The sequence below is a fragment of the Anguilla rostrata genome, chromosome 1 (assembly GCF_018555375.3).
Source record: "Anguilla rostrata isolate EN2019 chromosome 1, ASM1855537v3, whole genome shotgun sequence".
NCBI classification, from domain to species: domain Eukaryota; kingdom Metazoa; phylum Chordata; class Actinopteri; order Anguilliformes; family Anguillidae; genus Anguilla; species Anguilla rostrata.
In genome coordinates, this window is record NC_057933.1 from 71,257,873 (window position 1) to 71,280,295 (window position 22,423).

General features: G+C 42.7%; 3 protein-coding genes across 5 annotated transcripts; 1 reads left to right on the forward strand and 2 right to left on the reverse strand.

Annotated features, from left to right (window-relative positions):
- Window positions 1-986: 986 nt before the first annotated feature.
- On the reverse strand, window positions 987-3,378 carry zgc:92606 (uncharacterized protein LOC100000242 homolog). The gene is made up of 5 exons (XM_064311078.1): window positions 3,168-3,378; window positions 2,573-2,662; window positions 2,011-2,089; window positions 1,554-1,672; window positions 987-1,452 (listed from the first exon to the last, which is right to left on the reverse strand). Exons 2-5 carry the CDS (start codon window positions 2,660-2,662, stop codon window positions 1,387-1,389), a joined length of 354 nt encoding a protein of 117 aa, XP_064167148.1. The 5' UTR covers window positions 3,168-3,378; the 3' UTR covers window positions 987-1,386.
- A 1,086-nt stretch (window positions 3,379-4,464) lies between these two features.
- Window positions 4,465-16,652, reverse strand: arhgef5 (Rho guanine nucleotide exchange factor (GEF) 5). Of its 2 annotated transcripts, XM_064309121.1 has the most exons (16): window positions 16,084-16,652; window positions 13,004-15,283; window positions 11,429-12,961; window positions 11,091-11,136; window positions 10,154-10,206; window positions 9,164-9,537; window positions 8,689-8,849; window positions 8,318-8,470; window positions 7,957-8,086; window positions 7,788-7,862; window positions 7,232-7,324; window positions 6,934-7,076; window positions 6,641-6,784; window positions 6,256-6,326; window positions 5,849-5,953; window positions 4,465-5,543 (listed from the first exon to the last, which is right to left on the reverse strand). In XM_064309121.1, the coding sequence occupies exons 2-16, from the start codon at window positions 15,261-15,263 to the stop codon at window positions 5,401-5,403; spliced, it is 5,484 nt and encodes a 1,827-aa protein (XP_064165191.1). In that variant the 5' UTR covers window positions 15,264-15,283; window positions 16,084-16,652; the 3' UTR covers window positions 4,465-5,400. The 2 variants fall into 2 exon arrangements, with proteins under 2 accessions (XP_064165191.1, XP_064165183.1); XM_064309113.1 differs by having other exon boundaries at window positions 11,429-15,283.
- Window positions 16,653-17,256: 604 nt separating this feature from the next.
- m6pr (mannose-6-phosphate receptor (cation dependent)) lies at window positions 17,257-21,682 on the forward strand. Of its 2 annotated transcripts, none has more exons than XM_064310472.1 (7): window positions 17,257-17,619; window positions 18,096-18,265; window positions 18,448-18,608; window positions 19,712-19,821; window positions 19,945-20,075; window positions 20,225-20,351; window positions 20,468-21,682. In XM_064310472.1, the coding sequence occupies exons 2-7, from the start codon at window positions 18,099-18,101 to the stop codon at window positions 20,591-20,593; spliced, it is 822 nt and encodes a 273-aa protein (XP_064166542.1). In that variant the 5' UTR covers window positions 17,257-17,619; window positions 18,096-18,098; the 3' UTR covers window positions 20,594-21,682. The 2 variants fall into 2 exon arrangements, with proteins under 2 accessions (XP_064166542.1, XP_064166552.1); XM_064310482.1 differs by lacking the exon at window positions 17,257-17,619 and adding an exon at window positions 17,653-17,762.
- Window positions 21,683-22,423: the final 741 nt, after the last annotated feature.

Genomic DNA, 22,423 nt, shown 5'->3' on the forward strand with positions numbered 1-22,423 from the left:
CCAGTGCAGTGACGGGGACACTGTGCTGTAGGAGATGCCGTCTTTCGGATGAGACGTTAAACCGAGGTCCTGACTCACTGTGGTCATTAAAGATCCCATGACACTATTCGCAAAGAGTAGGGGGTTCCCTGGTGTCCTGGCTAATATCCCAGATCTGGCTCTCGCAAAAACTTGCTGCCTAATCATCCCCTGATTTAATTGGTTCTCTCCTTCCAGTGGAGCTGCTCAGTGGCCAACAATAGAGGATTGTGGTTGTACTGGGCAGCTCCCAGGTGTGAATGTGTATGAGTGTGAAGCACGGCGTTCCTGCAAAAGAGCATCCGTGCTCAGCGAACCTACCCTGGGTAAATAAAGGTTGAAATAAAAAAATAAAGGTTGATCCAACAGATTGCTCTGTCAATCATATATATATATATATATATATATATATATATATATACATACACACACACCGTATATATGCACACACGTACAGTGAGAAAAGCACCCAACTATGAGCCACACGGTCTCGGATCAAACTGTGTCAGTGCCGACCGTGGCCGGTAGCTCCATAGGGTGACACGCAACTGCCGATTGCTTCACCCAGGGAATGGGAGGGTTGTTGGTTAGGGGTCCACGTTTTATCGCCATTTAGCGACCCTCACTGGTCGAACAGACGCCCATGCTCTCCACACTAAAGCCCCATATTAAAGGTCTTCCTCCGACTCAGCTCTGTGCGAGCTTAGCTGTAGTCTGCGGTGTGAACAGAAGCAGATGTGCAACACCACATGTTTTGGAGGAGAACCGTGGATGTCTACACTCGCCAAAATCAAAAATGGAGTCTGCACATCAAATTGGACATATCAAATTAGGGTGGGAACTGTACAGCTCCATGTTGGGCACCTAATTTGTACATAGATTTAAAAAATAAAAATAAACAAGAATAGAGTGAGAAGATGGACTAATACACATAGTACAGCAAACAATGAGCAGTCCTGCACAGTCTATACTTTTAATATTTTATTTTCCACAAAAACATTATTTTACAAAAAATACTATTTTCATTAAATACAGATGACTCACTTTGAGAGAGGAAGATGACTTGATGAGGCAACGCTGAAACTTTCCCTCCATATCCCCATTTTTTCTGTTTCTCTTTCACATAATTATTGTTCCAACACAATGAAACATTTAAACAACTTAACTCTTAACCCCATTTCCTTTAATGTCTCCCAGTCTCTGGAGAATGTTGATACTTATTTCAAGTGGAATAATAGTGGTAAAACATAAAAAAAATTAGTGTCTCGCTATCTTTTAATTCCAACACCCCTCTACCTTTTCTTCCCCTCCTGCCCCATCCACCCACCCACCTCTCTCTTTCTCTTTCTCTTTCTTTCTCTCTCTCTCTCAGGCTCCATAGACACTCTCATTGCTGTAGGTCATGTAGAGGAAAAGATCTTCTTCATGGTGTTCCTAAGAGACACAGGCACGGATGGTCAATGTGGCGAGCAGTCAGCAGTGAAAACGTACATTAGCATCAGCTGTGCAGGATCAGGGTGGTCGCACAGGCTTACCTCATAGACCACAGAGAGAGGGGAGCTTGAAGGAGGAAGGGAGTTGTTTACAAAGAAGAAAAGTGCTTCCTCTGGCCGCATAGACACCCGCTGCCTGATCAGGAAGCACAGCTGACCCACTGTTGGGGGGGATGGGGGGTTAGACATTCAGAACAAAACTTAAAACTTTTTTTAGCTTTCATTTTGCTTCACCCAGTACCAAGGAACGCAGAATTCAAGGAACAAGCAATGATTTAGCAATTTCACAACTGAACACTAATGTCTACGCCTTCTTGAGTAAGTGTACTTTATTTAATCCCCCCCACCCCCACCCCCTGATCCGCCCACAGTCACATACTCTTTATTGTTGTCTCTCTTGACATCACTGTTAGACTGTAAAAGAGTCTGAACATGCAAAAGCTACACAGAACTACTGTGCATGCAGCGAACAACACACGGGCAAGACAATTTGACTCACCAGTCAGGTCAGAGGGAACAAGGTATTTCTTCTTGTCCAAGTCAGGAGCTCTTGATCTGGCAGCCCTCTCCACAATTATCTAATTAAAGAAACACCAACACGTAAATACTACAGTGTTATCTGCACTGTTTTTAAATATATGGATCAGGACATAATAGAACAAACACACACACACACACACACACACACACACACACACACACAAACACACATATATTAAGATGGTACCGGCAGGAAGAAAACTACCTAAATGTCCATATGACTTTATGATTACTCAATCATTTGTTCTTCAGAACTTTACATTTTACATTACATTAGATCAGAGGGAACAAGGTACTTTAAAGGGAACTTTCATTTTAAACATCAAAAAGACCAGACGACTACTAGGGCTTGTACAGTCCACATAAGAAGCATATAAAAAGCCAATGTGCATGAGTACAGGGAGTTTAAAATTTTTAAAAATTTAAAATCCGCAAAAACTTCTGAAGGCCGCCAGAATGGAATCCTTGTCATGACACAAGGCCCAACAACAAGGTTCGAGGACAGTATTGACAGGACTGACCGGTATCTTGTCCGGATGTTTTGCTCGGACTCGCTCCCCTTCCGCTCTCCTCACCTCCAGAGGAACACTACGTTGATAATGACTGTTCATCTGCAGATAGATGGAGGTGTGACAATAAAGTTGAACAACCTAAGATTAACTACTGAACAACGGTGCACAGCTTGATGTCCTACTGTTTCTTGCAACAAGCGAAATATTCCAGTATACACACACAGACGGGTGGAACGGATAAATACTGCGTGGGCACCGACAATTTATTGTTCAGTATTGCCGATCTAGAGCTCATATTTATTTACGTGTCAAATTAACTAGCAGTAAATAATGACTACGTGTGATGGTGCAACGTTGCCTGTTGTTGGCTATGTAGCTAACGCTACATGAGCTTGCGCGTGCAATAAGGGACCGTTAGCATTATCTAAATAGCTAAATAGCCATCGAAACATAGCTAGCTAAACAGTTAATCTGACTATTTTACATGCCAACTCATATTGTGTGATTTTAACTACGACACTTAGCCACTAGCTAAATAATCAAATCCAACGTTCGTGTAGAGAACTAGTAAATTAGCTAGGTAGCTTGACGTGTGAAAACCCACCTTTGGGAACAATGCAGAAAAACTGACGGTAAATGGAAGTCAGATTTCCTCCGAATCTTGGCTGAAGAAAATACACTCTCTGGAAATTATACCGCAAAATAACACACAAACACAAACGTAATAATTCAATCCGTTTTACATTGCAATCTATTTTTAAAATGTCGACTGACCTACGTCTTCCACAGAATAAACAACAAATAACCCAACGCCCATTCGAAGAAAATTTCACAAATGAACAGCTTGTATGTTGATTGGCATTATCACTGTCCATTCAGTGGGACAAAATGGGCGTCAATGCGTTTGTTGACAGTGTTTCTATTGGTTTACAGGCGCTGTCATTCTCGCATTGGTACCGCCTCACTCTCGTTGACTGTACATTGAAACAGCAAAGTGACATGAATTAAACCAATCGCATGGAAGGAAACTGGGCCGGGGATGGTGTAAGATTGCCATAACAGTCCTAAAATCTCATTCTTGTGTTACGTGTCATAGCTCACGGACTGGAGAGGTCGCTGTACTTTCAGAACTGTGAGCCTGATAGTTTGCAATCTTTTTCTGTATGCGTTCATTAAATGCATATCCTATTAAACATCAGGTGAATATTGTCTCTTGTTCAATTGTGCTGTGATAACTAGTAACACTTCGAGTAAAATGGCAAGTAAAATAATGGGTGGTACAGCCTGGAAAACTTATACATAATGGATTTTCAAAGCTTTAATCAGCACATCTTTTCTGTTCTTTTAAGTGCATTATTTTTCGTATTCCATTATTCTTTTTAATAATTGAGCGTTTGGTTAAAGTCACCCAAAACCATGCCAAGGGCACAGGCGCCAAGGCACATCTACTCATGTCACAGACATGCATTGTGACTGGGAGAAACAACTATGCAGGGAGGGAGAGACGGGAGAGCCAGTTGCCTCGAGATTGTGGAACGGAGATATCTGGCCAGGGTGTAAGGTTTGACAATTGGTTGGAGGTATGGTGGACCGGTTTCATTTGCTGACTTGTAGGCCAGCACCTAGGTTTTTAACTTGATGCAAACTATTGCTAATAGCCAGTGAAGTGATCACAGTAATTACTACATGAGAGCTAGCAACAGTCAGAGTAAAGGTTTATCTCTCATTGGCAGTAATTGGTGGCTTCTGGACACATCAGGCATTAATGCTGTAATGCAGCAGATTGCAGATGCGTTTTGCTGGTGGGGCTTCCTATCATAGTGGCTTAATGACATGGCTGCCTGCACCCACGGGGCCCACCTGTATTTGTGGTGAGCGTAGTTTATTCCAATGAGGCCAGGTACGTTCTATTAAAATTTTATTGCAGAATATTTCCTTGTTGGCAAGGAAACGTATGCATGACATAAATTTCTTATGATAAAAATCATAGAACACTTTTTAAAGATATATAAATCCAATCCTATTGAAAATTGTACAATGTATCTCATATATGTCTGCACATAACCATCTTTTTATTTTCCTAAACAATTCTTTTGACAATATAAACAATAACAAGTTGATCATTTAGATTTTCAGAATAGAACTGCACATATTCCCTCTCATCTTCTATAATTCTGGATATAAATATATACATGAATTTGAGATGTATTGATTTTTCACAGTTTTACAACATACTGACAATATACTGATATGTAGATAATAGAGAATATATACACTACACTTTCCATTACCATATGGTACCTCACTGATCATACCTATACTGTTAGGAAATATGGCAATACGTTTATATTCATTTTATCATGCATTAATCTGTGAATATAAGAAATATTCACAAATATTAAAACAAAGCTCAACCAGAAAAAAACCTAGCATACAGTAGCAAGACCTTGCGGTTTTACTATCGAATGGCACTGAATTATTATTGTTAATCTGTGCTAAAATAGTAATGCTATATGTAACTCCTGTCAGGGAACAGTCACACATAATAAGACTAATACTATTTCTTGATATCAGTTTGTCATTCAAAGTCCGTGCACAAAGACAAGGGTCACTGCAGGAGTGAATAGCTCTGCTCAAGGACAGCCACCATCCAGGAGCTTCCGTTTTATATTACAATATTTAGACAGCAAGGACAAAGGTTTTGGCCTAATCAGACAAGCGGATTTTCATTTGATCAAATCATTGGCTTAAACAGATAAATTAAAACCCCAGATCTAATGAGAACCTGATATTCCTCCCACTCCATTTCTCTCATGCGCATAGATTGAATTTTGCCCTTAGTAGGTTGCAGTGATTGTAGTAATTTTGTGAGTGTCCAGCAGGTTGCGCTGTCTGGCTCTTGCACTGGTGATTGTCTCCAGGTGAGAATCTGGAACCCAGCCCCTTTGTCGGTCTGACAGTCTTGTTCCCTCAATCCAGCCTGAAAAACCAAAGAGAAGAGAAATAAAATATGCAAAACTAATAAATACATTTGTTTCTTATTTTGAAACCTGCTTCTCTGGAGAACTTCACGCTTTTCCAGTTGGCTGAAGCCGTCAAAGAATGAATATGCCCAAGAACTGGGAACAAATGGGGAGCTGTTTAGTTTCAGTATAGAAAAAGAACTTGCCAGGTTGTGGGAAAAAAGACTCCTTTATTTGCCTGCTATAAAGCCAATTACTTTAGCAATTTCTTGCATGCTTCTGGCTTTTGTTTGCCCCAGTGTTACATGCAAGCTGTCCATACCATCACTGCTGTGCTGATGAACCAGGAGGACATCTGCTTTCTCCAGGTTCAGCTCATCTGGTTGCTGGGCAACAAATGCTCTGATGCACTGGACCTGAGTAATGTCTACGAGTAGGAGAGAGAAAGATCAATTGCATCTGAGTTTGGTACATTCATGTATAATATAGACACCAAGAAACTTAACGTCATGCAAATTGTATTCAGGCATTGAGAAATGAACTCAAGCACAAGATTACCGTTCACCTTCATCTTACTTAACATTTCGTCATTAACTTCAGCAACTGTCATACTCATAACGTTGCATCAAAAACAAGGAAATGCTACACCTCCTGAAGTAGGTTAGTCAAAATTAAAGGCAAAACATGCTGTGGCAAGAATAAACCTGGGCCACAGAGGCACAGACACACCTTGAGCTGCACAGAAATCTATCTGTGGATGTGGGCGTGAGAGAGCCGACATCCAGCGCAGTTTGTCACTCCTGGGAGAGAGAGAGAAGCCAAGGTGAGCATGGACCATAGCCAGTGAGAGGCCACCCGACCAGAAAACATAAATGACTATTCAAAACACCTGTCTCACTCACGGCATGAGATGACTCACACAAGCAGGTTTCTACCATCCACCACCCCGGAGTAAGCACAGGGATATCTCTTAATTTTTCCATGCACGGTACAATATTGCCCAGATATTACCAAGTGTCTATGACGGAACTCAAATGATGACAATAAGAGAACTTATTTCCTGAAAAGGCCCTACTGAATGACTGAGGAAGGACGAGGGGCGCAGGTTTCGTACTGTGATTCTGTCCGCAAGAGCAGCGCCTTTTGCGCGAGGTGGAGACGAAAGAGGTTCTTCTGCAGGGAGTGTAGTTTCACTCGGCAGTTCTCCACCCGAAGCTCTGACACGGGAGCGTGGTCGATCACTGTGAACCTGCCTCCTCTGAGGAGGAGGAGGAGGAGGAGGAGGAGGAGGAGGAGGAGGAGGAGGGTGAGGAGAAAGAATGAGAGAGAAATCAAGAAGGTCAATACCATCAGTGTTGAGGCACAAATTAGAGGCAAACGGACACTGGCAGTGTTGTGTATACCCACTCTTTTCGGAGAGAGACCAGCAGGTAGTCATTGAAGAGGTGTAGGTAGAGAGTCCTCTCTGGCTCTTTGAGCACAAAGTCCTGTAGTTCTGTCACAACGCCTTCCCGCACCAGCCTACGAGACTGGCTGACGAGGGGAAGAGTCTTAAACAAGAGGTGAGAAACAGTCAACTTTAATCGAAAGGAAACAAACAAATCCCTAAATAATATCGCTCAAATTATCTAATGATATCCAACCACCAAACATCAGTTTTCATACAAATCTCACACTGTCATGCAGTTTCATCCTTAATCCTCACCTTGCACTCAACAAAGTCAACTTTGGCACTCAGACAGACCAGAGATTCAATGCTCTTCATCTGAGTGATGCTGTCATTGCTCTCCTGGATCAGCTGAGGAAAGGAAGAGAGCCAACGTGAGGAGGCGCATCACTAACAAATAGACTGAATGCAAAATAATGAATAACTACTACTATTACTACTACTGCTACTGTTACTACTACTACCACAACTACAACTACCACCACCACAAGTACCACTACCAAAACTATTTCTACTACTACTACTACTACTACTACTACTACTACTAATAATAATAATAATAATAATAATAGCTGGTTTAACTATGGCTGTTCTAGGAGCAAAACAAAGCTCCTGTGTATTAGCTATGTTGGATGTGCCAAGCATTTATAAATTGGTAAGCTACAGCCCATTGGTGCTCCTGATGAATTCAACAAAATACTGTTTTTTTTTCCCCCCAAGAACCCATGTCTTGGGGACAGCTCTGCGAGTCCGCTGACAAGTAAGTTGACCTAATTGATACAGTAACAGCCTGTGCAAAAGAGAAATACCACACCTTCTCCAGTAACTTGAGAGCTTTTATGGCCTGTACTTCCTCCTCTGTGTTTGGAGTTGTCCTCTTCACAATATTCTGAGAGAGAGAGAGAGAGAGACACCAAACAAGTCATTATAAACTAATCAGGAAGGGAGGGAGGGATGGATATCATTAAGGGAGAGAGAAGGACCTGCACGAGAAGCTTGATTCGTGTGATCCTTTGGAAGGGAAGGATGAGAAAAGAGCGAAGGGGAAGTCGCTGGCAAATGGGGTTGCGCTCCAGCTTCTCCACAACACGGCGGAACCCGGGACACTCGTCCCTGAGGGAACAACAGAACAGGGGATTTGCCATAAAGCACACACTGACCCAGCAGTACATCAGCACTGCACCGAGAGAAAGCACTAGTACAGAATACACAGGATGACTGGAAACTACAGAGCATCAGCACTGTACAAATCTTAATAACACAGCGTTCTTAAACTTACTAGACACAATACCAGCACAAAGACGGCAAAGAGTATCCAACACAAGTTCTCTGCTTAGAACTTACATGAGTTTTTGGTACGTCTTGTCCTGGTATGATTGATTAGTGAGGTAGGGCACATAGACCAGTCGGAATCGAGGGCAGTGTTGTACGATGATATCACAGACAGTGAACTGCATGATGTCATTCTCCACCCTCTCTTCGAGTTTTTCCAGAAAGCTGATAAGTGGACAGATGAAAACATTTCCATACCATTTGCTGCAGTGCATAATGTTACTACGTCCAATTGAATTAGGAGTTTCAAAGGCACAATTTGGTACATTCTCACTACGACAGTAAACACTTTATTACTCTGTGCAGTGCAATTTTACAAAGTAATGTATGCGGCAAACCTGTGACAAGCAACCCCTGGGAGATTATGTGAAATGTTCACTTACCTGTGGCTAATGGCTCTGACATCCCCTAATCTCGAGAAGAGCCAGTTCCTATCCTGTGTTGTCAGCAGGGCCCCCAACTCTTTGGACTTGACAAAATGCTGGACCACAATCTCTAAACTTCGACAGTAAGACGCCTCTGAGGTCACCACCTCAAACCTCACCTAATGGATAAAGAAAGCAGAAGCAACAGGAAGTTGGATTTGTAAAGAAGCCACCTATACACGTACAGCATTTTTCGACTTGTGCATTGAATCCCAGAGAGATTTGTCGTGGTATTTATTATTAAGTCATAACTGCGCTAAACCTAGCAGTTTTACAACTGAACACCCAACAATCCAGCAAAACATATAGCTAATAAGAGATTTTTCTCAACAATGGTGTGCAAACAATGTTGAAAAAGGGAAGGAATTGGTTATATGCTGAAATAAAGTAATCTACTATCCACACAACATACTACCATCCTTATTTTCAATACCTCTTGCAGACGTCTCTCATCTTCACTTAAATCACTCAGTTCCTGGCTGCTCCTCACACCAGGTAGATCTTGCCAAAGAGTGGGGGACCTAGAGAGAGGCCTAGGGAGACGGGGAGAGGGGGGCCGTGGAAGGAGAGGGAGAGGGAGGGACAGAGCGCTGGTATTGGAAAAAGAGTTAGCATGACCAAGGGAGTGGGGATGGGGCACAGCAGGAAGGGGGGGTAAGGGGCGACGAGCAGGGGGGGGCGAGGGCACGGGGGACACAGATGAAGGGGCAGGAGGCTCTTCGCACACGGAAAGGGTGTCGTTGCGAGACTGGCGCAGTATCTCCCGATTCAGAGCCACTTCGCTGTACTGCTGATACAGTTGAGAGTCTGTGAAAGAAAGGGAAGTGGAGAGTTTTTCATTCACGGGCCCTGTGTCTTATATACACCCAGCATACTAATCTGAGTCATAAGTTAGAACAGCTGTTTTTCCCTACAGGTTGTGAAAGGCACAGACTTGTAGAAACCTGCCTATGAACCGTACCTTGATTCTTTGCCTGCATCAGGGTTGTCAGGGTTTAGCTTTTTTCTGCCGCGTGGTAATAGTTTTCAAGAATGTTGCATTTAGTATGGAACCCTATAGGCTACGTCCACCTGACAACCAACTTTCATTTATTTACATTTTTTGCAGTGATGTTATTTTTTTTTCCTTGGTTTAACACCAACATTTGATTTCTTTTTTTTTTTTTTTGTTCTCAACAACATTTCCTATTTGAATCTGTACCCGCATGGCAACCCTGGCTAGTACTTAAATTTCTTCAGGGAGAGACACAGATTCAAGTACAACTGAAATACAAACAGAAAGGAAAGCTATTTGAGACCAAAAAATATATGCCACAGTTTTTTTATTTTTTTATTTTTTTATGTGACATTGGGCTAATTGAGAAGGTGGCAGAAGAGGAAAGACAGATAGGGGTGCAAAGGTTTTTTTTTAAAAAAAACTCACTGAAGAATTTGGAGTTTCTCTTTTTCATCTTCCCAATTGTATCTGTTACAGTCCTAGAGGACAAACAGCAGAAGACAGGCAGAGTTAATAACAAGACACCATGACTTCTTCTCAGCTGCATCTTTATGCTAACCAGACCAAAGCAGTATAAATGAGAAAACTGGCACTGCTCCACAATACAGCAAACAGTAGCCATTCCACACAGGACCAGTCGGCGTAGCACTGCCATGGTTACGACTGTGCATATTTAGCTTCGAATACTATTGTCACTGTAACCAAAACCTAACATTGCAATACAAGATCCCATCAGATTGTTTTGCATTGCCAGTACCTAAAGCATTCCACACCTTTTCCACTCAATTGGTTTGACTTGTTCAAACCGCCATCATTTCACTATTCAAATAATACTATGACAAAGTCTCTTGGTAATGTCACATTTCTGTTGCCTGTCAAGTTGCAAAGTTAATTTGACTACAGAGAGCCAAAGAGAGTGGAATATACCAATATCCTCCTGAGACCCAGCAATTCATTTTTGACTTAAGTAGAGGACATGAGTCAGTGGTCGTAGTCACAAGAACCATATATGCTACTATGCTGAAACCTACTCTGCATGGGACATTCAATAAAAATTACATTTAAAATATTTTTAAAAATATTTTCACTGCAACATTTTTTTTTCATCCAAGACATGTGTATTGTGTCAAAATCTTTTAAAATACTTTTTTAAATATAGGTTTTTACTGTGGTGTCTCAGGAGGATATATTAATATGCTGCCGCGCTGTGTTCATCCACCTTTAATTTAATGATACACATGCATGAACGCGCTCTTGAGACGCAACCCCAGGTATGGTTCTGAGACAGGTTTATTGCGGATCTCTTCCCTGCTGTATTTAAGTTGCGATGATGAGGGCAGCTGTGCACTGAACTCAGTCTTACCTCAGCTCCGCCTCACTCCAGCTGAAGCTCAGCTCGTCATAATCCTCTGAAAATCAAAACACAGTCAGGCGATGCTGTTTGTCAAAACCAAAGCCACATTCATTTGTTTGTATAGGTTTATGGGGTTTTTTGTTTGTTTTTATGTGGTTCCTAAAGACATTACAGGGGGGTGGGATCTCCAACTTTGGAAATCTCCACCAAAAGATGGTAGATAGGGAGCAAAAGATGACTGACACGAGAGAATTACCCATCTCCAAGAGAGGAGCCAAAAGTACAGCTATGGGGCATTTTTCTTTAGGGATGGGGTGGGGTGGGGGTCGGGGGGCTCGCTCTCTCACCAGGCACGTCGAACACTCTCGTCCTGCGATCTCTGCCTTCTGCTTCTTCTGTCTCTTCTTCTGCTACTTCTTCTTTACTTTTTTCAATGGTCTTTCGAAAACCTCGCCTCCTTTCCCGAGCCTTATTTCCCTGATCTCGAAAGCTGCTGGTGCTTTCTTTTGCTCCAATCGCTCCCTCCTTATTTTCTACATTAGAATGCTCTAGCTTAATAATACTGGAACTTGGGCTTTTGTCAGGACTCGGACAACTGTTGGACTTTGAGAGGGGCATTTTCTTGAAGGAGAGGTGATTTTCTGGGTCCTCCTCTTTGTCTGTCTTGCCTCCTTGTCCAGCTGCTGCCCATGTGCCTTCCCCTGTACTGCTCTGTCTGACCGGCTCTATCTGTATTTCTATGTGTGTGTTTGTATGCGAATCAGAGTCCCTTTGTCTGTCCATCTGCATGTGCATCCCTGTGTCTGTTTGACTGCCTGTCAGTGAGTCAGGGTGCCTGTCTCTTTGCTTCTGGATCTGTGCATACACCGGCATATCTCCCTCCCGCTCTGCCGGTGAGTCCGTGAACACCTGAGCACCTGGTTTTTTCTGGACCGTTGCATATATCGGTGACCCACTCTCACCGTCTGCCTCTTGGTCTGTCTGAGGCATCCCAGGAATGAGGCCTCTACTCTGTGGTGATTCCATCCCTTCCAAAGTGTCCCCTGATGAGCCCAGGATTTCCCTCACTATATCCTTTGCCCACTTTATATACGGGGCAGAGTCTTCTTTGCGTCCTTCTTCTGCCTTTGTCAAATCATTGGGCGTGTGAATGATGGGTTCAGTATCTGTTTTGTCACCTTGTTTACCCCCAGAATGTGATTCAGTCCCTGTCCTTCCAAATTCTCTTTCCTCACTGCACTCAGTTGTCATTTGTGAATGTGGCTCAGTCTCCTTTGCGTCTTGTTTCCCTTGACAAGTTTCAGTCTCTGTTTCACGCTCCGCAGTCATCATGTTTCCACCGCCTTCTCTCTCACTGTTTCTGGGGCACACATCAACCACCTCCTCCCTTATACGTTCCTCAGTTTCACTACACTCTGGCGGACTCTCACAGACATGAATTCCAGGGTTCTCCTCTCTGCTCTCCTCCTCGAGGGTACAAATCTCATCCACCTTTTCTTTACTTCTTTCTGCAGTCTCTTTCTCTTTGTCTGGCTGCCCACTCTCAACATCCTGGTCTCCTTTCTCCCACTCTTTGTCCGCAGTCTGTCCATCAGTAGGAACAGCATTAGTGAGCCCACCACCTCCGCCAATGTCATGGTCCGGATTTTGACTGAGCTCTCCAGTCTTATCCAGGATCCCCTCACGGTCACATCGTGTTCTAGGGAGTGTCTGTCCGATTACACAGAACACTGTCACTTTGGAAGGCACTTCCTCCTCATTCTCCTCTTCCTTGGTATCTGCAGTAGTCTCCCTCCCTGGGTGCATGCTGTCTTTTTGTCTGCCCTCATCCAGACTCGCTTCCTGATTATTGATTTCCTTCCTCTCTCCTTCATGGATATCTTCCTGATTATTGATTTCCTTCCTCTCTCCTTCATGGATACCCCCTGTATCACCTTCCCAAAATTCACTGCAGTCTTCAAACCGATCTTCTTCCTCCCCACCACTAGAGACAGTTATGAACCCATCCTCTCCTGACAGCACTCTTTCCCTCTCTCCTCCAAACTCTCTCTGACTTTCTCCATCACTGTCTTGGTCACTGTTGCACCCTCTCTCCACATCTTTGTCACTATCCTCAGTGCATCCTTCTCTTTGCCGAGCTTGCTCGCTCTCACCATCACTGAATGACTCTGCCTCTTCATCCCTGTAAAATTGCTCCTTTATCTGCTTGCCTCTCTCACTATCCTCTTCTTTGTCACTGTTGACGCTCACCCCCTCTTCCTCTTCCATGTCCTGTGCACTTTCCCCTTCTCCTCTGTCCATCCATCTCTCTTGCATATGGTAACCCTCCTGTAAATTGCTCTCCAAATACCTTCCACTGTGTCCCTCATCTTCATCCATTTCTGCTTTCTTTTCCATCTCTGTATTTTTTGTCACTTTCTGTGGTTCTAACCAGAGTTTTCTGGGTATGTATCGGTGGTCCGGTGCCTCTGGCCCCCTGTCTGGCTCCTGCCCTCCCTGTAGCTTCCCCTCCATCTCTAATTCTCCCTCCCTCTCTCCTTCTCCCTCCCTAAATCTTTCTGCTGTGGAATCTGCCTCCCCGTCTCTCTCCACATCAATCTCAGGCTTCAATTCTTCGCTGCCTTGCACTTTCTCCTTCTGTAGCTCACTCTCTCTGTTTCTCTCTCTCTCTCCTGTATCGTCCACCTCCCTCATTCTCTGTTTGTCATTAAATCTGAGGTATCTCTCCTCTTTCTTTCTGTCTGGGTACCGCTCCCTCTCTCTGACCTTCTCTTCTGCTCTCCCTCGTGTTTTATGAGTCTTATCACTGTTTTTGCTGGTCTCTTCCCATGTCCTGCCTTGCCTCTCTTTGTCTTCTTTTCTTTCCCAAACCCTGTCTCTGTACCTGTCGGCCTCCTTCTCTCTTCCAGTGCCTCTATCTCTTCCTCTCTCCAGGTCTTGTTCCCACTCTCTCTGTCTTACCTCGTCCCTTGGTTTCACAGCCTCTCTTTCCCCTTCCCTCTCTTTCCACCTCTCCTTTTCTCTGTATGGCACCAGCTCTCTCTCTTTCTCCCTCTCACCTCTCTCTCTATATTTTCCAACCTGGAACTCTCTCTCCCTCTCTCTATAACGTTCAGCCTCTCTGTATGTATCTTTCTCCCTCCGTCTGTCTCTATTCTTTTCCCCTTCACTATCTCCTTCACTTTTACTATGTTTGTGGCTCAACATAATTTTCTCTGATTCTCTGCCACTCCTTTTTCCCTTCTCTCCATCACTGTCTCCATCACTTTTTGTGTCCCTGCATCCCTCTCTCGTCTGCTCCTTCCTGTCTTCTGGACATCCTCCTCTGTCTTCAGTTATTCTGCTTCTCTGAGGTAAATAAAACTCCACCTCTCTCTCACGCTGCCGAGGTTTTGGCCTCTCCCCCTCGCTGTCCATGCCCCTGTCTCTCTGGCTTCTTGGCTCTTTCATATCCCACTCCTCTCTCCTTCTGTCTCTAAATCTAGGATCAAATTCATTAGGTCTCTCCCTCAATTTGTCTCCATCTTTCTCTCTCTGGTCCCCTCCATTGCGTTTGGGCTCCCTCCATCTCTCTCTCTCCATCTCTCTGTACTTTTTCAGGTCTCGCTCTCCATCTCTTTTTGTTCTTTTTCCACGTTGCACTTCGTCTATGTCCAGGGCCTTTACCCTCTCAAATCGTTTCATCTTTGCTCTCTCTGCTTCGTTCTCAGGAAGTCTTCCCATTCTCACACCCCTCTCCTTGCTAGTCTTCCTCATTCTCGGAAAGGTACCTCCTACCTCTCTTTCTCCTTCTCTTTCCCTCCAATCTTTCGTCCCCTCTGCCACTATACCTTTCCCATTCAGTCCTTCTCGTCTCACCTCCTTGGATCTCCTTTCCCTCTCTCCCTCTCTCCCTCCAGGTGCAGTTGCCACCTTGTCTCTGTCTCTGTTCCTCTCTCTCTCCCTCTCCCAGAGGCCCTGTGCCACCTCTCTTTCTCCATCCCATTTTCTCCCTTTCATTCGCTCCCTTTCTTTCTCCCTCCTCCTTTCCTCTTCTCTATTCCATTCCCCTCTTTCTCCCCGCACTTTTGTCCCAGTCCTAGGACTTGTGTCACGGCCAGAGTACTCCCTTCGTTGAAGGCCGCTCTCAGATACATTCCGATCGGACACTTGTAGAGTCCAGTTGGGTAGCTTAGTTCCCATGACAACATGCTTTTCAGAACCTACAAGAAAAATTAGATTTTCAAAAAAAAAATATATAAACTATTTTACATAACTCCAGCGTCACAAGACATGTTTTCTTAACAATGAGATCAGTTCTAATTAATATAAAAGCATTTCAGACCATACCACACATCAGTAACATATCTAATTTTTTTAGTACAATTATTAAAGTGCTTCATGAAATTGTAAATGTGATGCTAGCTGAAAGGAAGCATTTATACAGTATTGTTGAGTAGTAAAAACCATGGGTCGTCTACCCTACGGGTAAGATCATTAATGGCTCACTGAATGTTCCTAATGATTTGAGGTTGTTGATTTCCCATGTCACCAGCCACACAGTACCTGTGCAAGCAACATTATAAATAAAGCTACGTGTTATTAATTTAGATGGAAAAACAAAAGTGATACATTGTATAGCAGAGGTCTGTAAAATATGTTGCAGTATTCAGTTCCAGTATTCCTTCATTTATCTTGTAAGATAAGCGTTTTTTTTTTCTTCCAATAAATACCAAACAGAAACAAACACAACAGCAGATTGGCCTGCAGCACAACCCTGCAGTCAATGCACAGCGAAGCTCCAAAAGAATTTAACACATCGATTGACACACTGAGTGTGCAAACACAGAACGAGAGCGTGAAGTAACCAAAATGGGGGTTATCAGTTTCAAGGAGGTCCACGCTTTTACTTGAAGACTGAGAACACAAACTGGATGGTACACCGTGCAGACAGGCAAAGGTAGAGGGAAAGACACAAGAGCTCCCAAAATAAAGGTAAAATTCACCTTTACAAAAGACTCACCTGAGTTTTGTAAGTGGGGAAAACGTTCCCCCAGTCTCTCTCAGCTCAGCAGTTCTAGCAGAAGTTGCACAATACAGAGACAGTCCACATTTCTCTGTTCACGCAATTAAAGTCTTGACCCCGATCAACATTACAATGTTTTATGAGATGTTAATCCGTTCTTGCAAATATACTCTTTTTGGTCTTTATATCGCCTTCAGAAAAGGAATGTTGTTGCCACAAAATCTCTTCTTCTTTTCTCTTTCTCGCTTTATCTTTCCTTCTCCTCCCCCTCCCTCCTCAAATTCCCAAACAAGTCTGAACAGATTAGCACTTTTCTTCTACTTTTTTCTTTCTTCTTTCTATCTCCACTTCTTTGTCTCTGATATGGTTACTAAACAGCCAGATCCACAGCAGTGACAATTATGCACATGCTGTACAAAAAAAAACAGCTTTTCTTAACCTTTCATTGCAGAGTGAAAACAGTTCGTAAACTCCAGGTTTGTATCTTTCTCTCCTTTCTCAGTAACACCATTCCATAGACAGGAAGTACACCTCCTGGGTGTTTCTCTCTGTGATTGGATAATGTAATGAGACGGGTGTGTCGGCAGGTAAAAGGGTGTGATTGAGGAGGGGGAGGGGAAAGAACAGTGGATACAAAAGTCGGTTCACACTCAACCTTACTGCAACATGGATCCACAAAAATCTCAAGACTCCTGGGAAGTGTAGTTAAGTCAGTTATAGTGGAAATGAAGGTCAATGTACCTTTGAGCTCATACTCATGAAGAGAACAATCCAGTGTGTGTGTTTATCCTCTCAACATTTTTAATTTCAGTACCAGTATACACCCACCTACTAAAATAAAAGCATAAGAAAGATATGTATATTACATTTTTTTAAAAACATTTTGTCCGTTTTTTAAACCTTCATAAAACCATACATTCATAAATACCAACAAAAAAAAAAACATTACATTAGAAGAACTGTGAGACAGAACAGATTGGGATGGCACCTGGTATGCCGTCCGCCAAGTTACACCGTATCGGGGCGTATCCACCGAACATTTGCCATACCCCATACCTTCACTTTTCGGGGTATCCTCCATTGCAAATACAATCAGGTTAACGTTTTCCATGTCTGTGTCACATGGCAAACGTGTAAAAAAAGAAGCGACAGCTCGTAGGTTCCCGGACGCGCTTGATTCGATCACGTGCGGGTTTTGTTTTACTTCACTTCCGCGTTTTCGGATTTGACATGAGAAATAACATTTGTAATTATAGCTGTTGAGGAAATTGATAAATTATAACCAGTTGTTTTTTACTCATATAAATCTTTTTCTGCATTTAGTCAGTTATGTAAATATAAACTTCAAAAACAAAAAAATAGCTAGTTATTACTGCGATAGAATTTGAGGAACTAACAGACTAGCTAGCCATCAAGTTAGCTAGCTAGCTGTTAGAGAGTAGCTAATTATCTAGCTACAGATTACAGGTTCAGACTAGATATCACAAGCAACAACTTTTTAATTCACCGGACTTCCTCGTTGATTTTTTTAGGGTAAGTCTGAAATAAGTGTCATATGTAGCTAGCTAAATGACCACTCTTCGATAGCTTGTTGGCCAGCTATGAAGGTAGATGGCTAGCGAGCTACACCACGAAGATGGCTCTTCTTAACACGAGCTAGTGTGCACCAAGACTTTGTAAGGATGGTAATTCTAAATTAGAGCGCATACTCAATAGATCTTACCAACACAATGCATGGTCTTGTGTTATTGGGTGTTTGGAATCCTTTATTATCATTTAAAAATGTGTATGAGATGTTGTTTGTCTACTCAGTACGTTTTGACAGTCAGTTTACTACAAAGCTAGCTACTTTGTGCTGATAATCATATTTAACGTAACCTAGCGCATCAGCTACGTCCTTTAGCCATTATGTTTTCGTGGAATGCCACAAGATGAAAAGGCTACGTACTTGTGGGAAAATACCGATTGGTGCCTTAAATTGTGTTCTCGTGTTCACCTTTGTTCGTCAGGAAATGGCTCTATTTCAAGCAATACATCTTACTTTGACCTCAGCCATCTTGCTGGTCATCTTGGCTGAAAAGGGTCAGGCCAGTGACAACACCAAGAACTGCAAGTTAATTGAGGAATCGCCGAATGCAAGAAAAGTTCTCAGCAAATTGGAGCCGCTCACCAACAGAACGTAAGTGATTTTGTTGTAGTCACATACTGCGTTGTGCCCTTTATGATTTCATAATGTCGTTATTCCTATGCATGTTAGTATTCAGCCCCATATTTATCATGTGTAGCTCTTGTTTTGAGCTGTATCTTAACATTAACGTGCTATGTCTGTCTCTCTGCTACTTTAACTATCCTGTATGACAGATTTTCCGTGCCAGTCAAGTCAGACACAGACAGCTACACGTACCTGTTCCAGGTGTGTGGGAATGCTGGGAAAATACCAGACGGTGGCTTGGTGCAGAGAAACGCCAGTGGGAAAGAGGTTCTCGTTGGAAAGTACACTGCCATGGAGGTATTTGGTGGTTGTGAGTACATCACTTTTCTTCTACTCTCCTGTAAGTGTTCGTGTGTGAACACTGAACAGAGGGATGTGAGAGCTTCTGAAATGTTGATCTTAATTTATGTATTTACCGTCTTGTTTTTTCTTTATGGTGGGGACGTTGCATGTATTGAGGCTCACAAGCAAGCATAATGGACATAGTACAGTGTAAGGTACAGATTGCAAGTAAGATACAAATATGATTGCTTGTATGGGGGCAGGGGTACATGGTTTTCCACTGCTTACTGGTAAGCATTTCACAGCATTTTTTTTGCAAAGGTTTTTTTGGTGTTTTCTTGTTTTTGATCAATGTGCATACATTCATTACCTTTTACAATTTGAGAAAAAAATAAAAGACAAAAAATGATACAAATAGGACACAGAATCTTTTGCTCCAAGAGCACTGAATTAATTCATGAATTAATACAATAAATATTTCATTTTTGCAGGGAGAAAATAAGTGCTTTCACTTCTGATAAGAGAGCTACTGCAGTGGCAGAGTGCAGGCTATCACTGATAGTTCCACATTTGAAGGACTTTTTTATTCCCTTTTTTTAAATCCAACACCTTGTAGCAAAGTTTTTACTGATTTCTGAATTTTCAGTGAAAACATAATGTCTGTGTCAGCTGTGCTAAACCTGCTGTAAGTTCTGGGTCAGAACATTAACTGGAGTTAATGATAGTTGAGTTTGTTTCAAGGCCACTGTGCAGAAAGATGAGCACTGATGTGTTCATGCAGACTGTGCTGGCATACAGAAACCTAGGCTAGTAAATCCACATATCCTGCAGTTAAAGTGAGTGTGTTGCACATGTTCTTGCTGAGTACCTTAGCTGAATCTCTGCCAAGCATATTCTTCACAAACTCACCAAGATTAAATCATCTGCACAGTGCATCCTGTTCACTGAGCACCCTATCACAGCCAGTCCACAAACTGTAAATGTCAGTCAGCTCGCACAGAATCTTTGCACAGTTGATTTAAAAATAACCCGTTGTTGAAAATGTACTGAGGCCACGCCATGCTGTGATTCAGTGTATAGACCATCTGGTGACTCTGCATCTCTTCCTCTCTGTTTCCCATTCCATCGCAGCTGACTGGGTGATGTTGATCTACAAGAATGGCATGCCTTATTCCAACCACTGTGGCAAGGAGGACAGGAAAGCCATCATCATGATCTCCTGTGAGAGGGGCGTGTCAGCGGTGAGCAGGGGTGCCTAGACAGGGGCTTCAGCCGGTGCTTTGAACAAACCGGTTAATTTTTTCTTTCTTGGAGCTACGTTAACTCCGCCCACCCCTTTCTCTCTCGCCCTCTGTCCCTGCCAGGGGGAGCTGGAAGTGGTTGTGGAAGAGAGGGACAAGCTCAACAACTGTTTCTATCTGTTTGAGCTGGACTCCAGTGCCGTCTGTCCCGCCATTCCCTCTCATCTGAGCGTCGGCTCAGTGCTGCTTATTGTGTAAGTGCGAGAGTAACGAGCGCCCTGGTATATTAAGCATTGTTTTTATTGCCATGTAGATGGCGAGCCTCGCTTTATCAGCACAGATGCTCCTCTCGCATTGTAAGTGGTTGCATTAATGGTGTCACTGTGTTTTCCCTGTGCCACAGTGGCTTTTCATTATTGGCTGTGTACTTGATTGGTGGATTCCTGTACCAAAGACTGGTTGTCGGGGCCAAAGGGGTGGAGCAGTTTCCCAACTACACCTTTTGGCGGGAGATTGGCAATCTGACTGCTGTGAGTATGTGTGTGTGATCGTGTGCCCCCACTGTTTCATATATACAAATATACAATGCATAATATAGTTATGCGGGCTGCATTTACCTTCATTCATCCGTCTGTCCTTCTTTCAGGACGGTTGCGACTTTGTGTGCCGGTCCAGGGGAAGCCGGGAGGAACCACCTACTTACAGGGGTGTGGCTACCGAACCCCTGGGGGAGGGGCCAGAAGAGAGAGACGATCACTTGCTGCCCATGTGACCTGGCTGTACCGCCGCAGGATTGGTTAGATCTTGGGTTAGATCTTGGCTGATATACTGATATATTTTTTAAATTATTCAGAATTTAGACAGCAGTGCAAAAAAAAAAAAGGAGAGTCTCTTAAAAGTACGCTTCAAAGGGACAGCTTGTGGGCGATGCACATTTTACATTCCCAATGTACTTAAAGGTTCACAGCGTAGCACCACGTTTGCCAGTATCATCCACATGTGCACTGTAGTTAGATAGGGGTGCATAGAGAACAGGTCTGCTTTTAATGCGCAGTACAGCACACATCCGCCTGGTCCTGTTGCAGGGATTTGAATACTGGTTCTGATTTTTGGGTTGACCAAATGTATTTTCCAACTGTTACACCATGGTATCATCCAATATTACCACAGTGTAATAATAGTGGTGTTACTGATGAGAGTAATTACTATGGATAATGATTATGATACTTAGTTGTGATTGCTGCTTTAGATTGAAGGATCTCTGTACTATCTGTGCTGTGTGGATGAATGTCTTTTTGGATTTCGCTTGATTTTGTGTAAATGTTTTTTTTTTTTTTTTTTTAAATATGAGCTAGCCTCAGAGCTAGTCAGACCTGGGTCATATACGTGTTTGTTTTGGGTTCAAATACTTTTTTACGGTTTACCGATCTTGTCTGGTGTATTGGAACCAATGAAATACTCTCAAAAAGTGCAAACACCGCCTTCTGGTCATATTGGCAGGCTCAGTTACACCAGGCAAGATCGATAGAGCACAGAAAAGTATTTGAATCCAAAACAAATACGTATTTGACCCAGGTCTGGAGCTAGTGGAGTCCGGTGTACTGACGCGCAGAGCACGTCGTGGCACAAGTGCTGACTCAGTACGGTTCAGGCACTGAAATATCCGAGGAATGTGAACTGTGTTGTGTCTGCGCCCACCTGACGGGGCTTCTGGCACTGCATAGACTCTGACTTTCTGGATAAAATTTGTTCTTTCTGTTTGTTATTTGCAGTAATGGAAACAAAAAATAAAAAAGGTTTTGTTTTTGCTTATGAGTGAAAAAAGAGGGAATATAAATAAAAAGTGTGTATTTGATTATAAGCCTGTTTCGGTTACTCTGTGAAATTATAAGCAAATAACATAATTATAAAAATTGTAAGATCCTGGTCTCAGTGCACTGCTGTGAATAGTTAAATTAAGTGTAGAGGTAGCAGACTTCACAAGTGATTGTAGGCCTTTCCAAGAAAACAAACTCATTTAACATAGTTTATTTCCAGTGCAATGGTAACATGCATAGTTGACCTGTTAATAAATTAATCAAGAACAGCGTATTATGCTACTTCTGCTACTAATAATAATTTATAATAATGACGTGATTTGTCAGCATAGTGCCTTTCTAAATCCCATACACTATATACGAAAAATCTCCAATGAAATGGTTCAAATGTTCTCAGCACAATCACAATAAAACAACAAAAAAAAAAATGATTGTATATCGACATGCAATTAATATGTAATGGTTGTCTTACAGTTAAAACTTAAAAGGTCTAAAAAAAAAAAAAGAACAGTTAAGAGCATTTCGGGGTAATCTTTTTTTTTTAGGAGTAATCTGCTTCAAAGCATGGGGGCCTGTAAAACACTGAAAGCTTTCCTCAACTGAACATTGTTCAGTCTGCAATACAGAGAGTAGGACAAAGTCTACAGCCAGGGACTGCTGTATAAGGCTCCGCTATAGATCAGACTGATAACTAAGCTTGCTTTGTGGTGAAAGAGTGCTAATAGTGAGAAACAGTGTAGCATTTCTTACATTTCTCATGCAATTTTCATTCCACCAGATATTCT